The sequence below is a fragment of the Arachis ipaensis genome, chromosome B08, assembly GCF_000816755.2.
Source record: "Arachis ipaensis cultivar K30076 chromosome B08, Araip1.1, whole genome shotgun sequence".
In the NCBI taxonomy this organism is placed as follows: domain Eukaryota; kingdom Viridiplantae; phylum Streptophyta; class Magnoliopsida; order Fabales; family Fabaceae; genus Arachis; species Arachis ipaensis.
Window position 1 is genome coordinate 32,327,511 of NC_029792.2, and position 2,711 is coordinate 32,330,221.

Sequence of the window (2,711 nt, forward strand, 5' to 3'; positions counted from 1 at the left end):
GCCAAAAAAAAAAAAAAAAGTTCTAGATTTATTTATTTTTTAATGGAGGCCAATAAATATGCTACTAGCCGACACACAAAGCAGGTTTGAATAAAACACTGAACTCATAAAAAGAAGCACCTCTCCTTTCCACAAAATGGTTGAAGAAAAGTCAAGTTTAAGAACACATATGGCTTAATAAGGCATTAATTACAAAATAGTGCTATGATTAGCCAAATAGCCAGTTCTGATAATAAGAAGAGTATGCAAGATAATACAGCACGTAATTCCATTCATGAAAAGTATTCCATTTTGGTACACTACTAATAATGCTTTAGTAATAAATTTAAAGAAACACAAGTGGGGATAGGAGAAATATGATTTTAGCAAACCATGAACAGATTAATCTCTTGTTTATTAAGTCAAAGGTCCCACACTTAAAAGTTTAATAGTATTTTGGTCAATAATTTTAAAACATCTTGTATGTACACAGTTATTCAACCATATATGAAACAACTTATTTTGTGTTTTTTTTAAGTCCCCTTTACATCATTATAGAATTATGAGCTGCATGATCCATTCCTTGGTTTGACTACAACAAAACATAGAATATATCTTCTATCTATTATTGATAAAGAAAACACGGGTCACACAGTAAATATGATAGAATAGATAGATAAATATAAAAATATCTAAATAATTCAATATCATATATGAGTAAATTACAAAAAAAGTGGCCCCTTTTGCATGTTAGGATGGGACATTCTGACGAGGGACGGCAATAGCATGCCATCTAGCTAATTATAGAGATAAAAATGCATACAAGATATTTTATTTATTGAAAATTTATTAACATTATTTTTAAAAATTCCGATTTACAAGTTCATTTCATTTTATGGTAAAAGAAAAACGAGTTTCAAATAAATATAATAAAAGTACATGACTCCATCATTATTTTTGTGGACACCAAAAACCTTCAAAAACAACTGACAAGTCCATCTACAAAAAATCTATGTCATCATATAAATAATTCCAAAAAATAAAATAAAATAAAAAATAAGGAAGTGTATGATAAACAATTCGCCATTATTGCTAGCAGATAAGTAAAACATGTCACCATGAAAACGAAAAGAAAAGAAAAGGAAAAATTTTTGAGAAAACTAGATGTGCAGAAGCTCCAATAAGAAAAAACAATATAAATTCATGTGCCAAGTAATAGAAACATAGGAAGATTGACCATGATCAGTTCAAGTTTTGGATCTGGTAACTGACATAAAAAAACCAAACAGCAAAATAATAAAAGAAATAGCAATTGAAGTTGATGATAGATAAATAAATAAATAAATTCTGGAGGTATAAGCAGAGAGCAAAGAACACAAACTTTATTCGGCAAAAACAGAACAAGGTAATCAAAAGCAATGCCAAAAACAAGGACAATCACTTCAAACTCCAAACTCAATCTCTACGAAAATGATTGATTATATATATATATGTGGTCTATTTAATTAATTCATACAATTCGAAACGGTTATAATGCAAATCTTTTCATTCTTTCTTATTTTCACACACAGATCGTTAACACAAAGTTCTCATACATTTTTTCTTTTCTGCCAGAAAAGAGCGTTAGTGTTATTTTTTATGGCAGTTTTTTCTTCCTTTAAAAAAAAAAGAGCACCACGGAAGTTATAGAAGTTACTGAAACCCAAAAAAAAAAAAAAAACAGAGAAGATGAATTGTACCTTCATCTTGTGGTATGAGTTGAGCGAAGGATCCAAACTGTTGGAAGCAATTGAAGGCAAGGAACACAATGATGAAGAAGGCTTTGAAGTTTTTGGAGCTTGTTGGCATAACAAACTCCACCTTCATCATGATATGGTGTGTAATTAATTATTGCTGGCCACCTTAATTTAATTTCCCGTTGGTTTTGAGAAAGGGACGAAGAAGAAGACAAGAAGAGTAGCTATGATTATGTGTTATTATTTGTGGGAGCGAAACAGAGTCAATAAGAGAAAGAGAAACGTTTTAAAGCCATGTGTGTCTACAGTCTACTCTATATCTATTTATTTGTCATGAATCAAATGAGGAACTTCCGAGTGATGGAACTTCTAAGTATCTTTTGTTGAACTTGAAATAGATTTTTATTTAAAAAAGAGAAAAGAGGTTAAGTACGATTTTGATCTCTAAAATATGGTTCAAAAATTTTTTTGTCCTCAACCTTTTTTTTAATATAAAATCGTTCATAAGGTTCAACTTAGTTTTAAAATAGTACTTCGGATCAAAATACTCTCCTCCAACAAACTTACTTCACCAAAATACTTAGTTTTGCTTATTCTTTTTCTTCTTCATCATCACAGTATCAGTAACAATAACAATGGAATCAGAAGTGTAAGATCCAAAACTTTTGAAAAGTCTTATTATGATCAAGTCTCAAATCATATAGTTATTTATAGCCTTAATTTCGGAAATCATTTTATTAAAGATAATTAAGGCAAGTTGTGATTTATTGAATTTGAGACAAGTTATGATTTATTATCCAATTTTATAATTATTGGATTATTTTCTATAATTATATTATAAAGTTGGTAGTTGTAAAATAATAAGGATTTCTATATGATTTGGATTAAATAATTAATTTTTTAAATATTAATACAACTATTTTGGAAAATAGAGAAATTAATTATACTATTTCTAATTATTTGATTTGGACATTTTATTGAAAATAATTTGTGAAA

At 28.4% G+C, this 2,711-nt stretch overlaps 1 protein-coding gene across 1 annotated transcript in view; it reads right to left on the minus strand.

The window, feature by feature from the left end:
• LOC107613235 (probable LRR receptor-like serine/threonine-protein kinase At1g53430) overlaps nucleotides 1–2,055 on the minus strand; it is a 9,205-nt gene extending 7,150 nt beyond the window's left edge. The window contains exon 1 of the mRNA XM_016315134.2: nucleotides 1,719–2,055. Coding sequence (XP_016170620.1) covers nucleotides 1,719–1,848 — 130 coding nt within the window. The 5' untranslated portion in view covers nucleotides 1,849–2,055. The remainder of the gene's footprint in view (nucleotides 1–1,718) is intronic.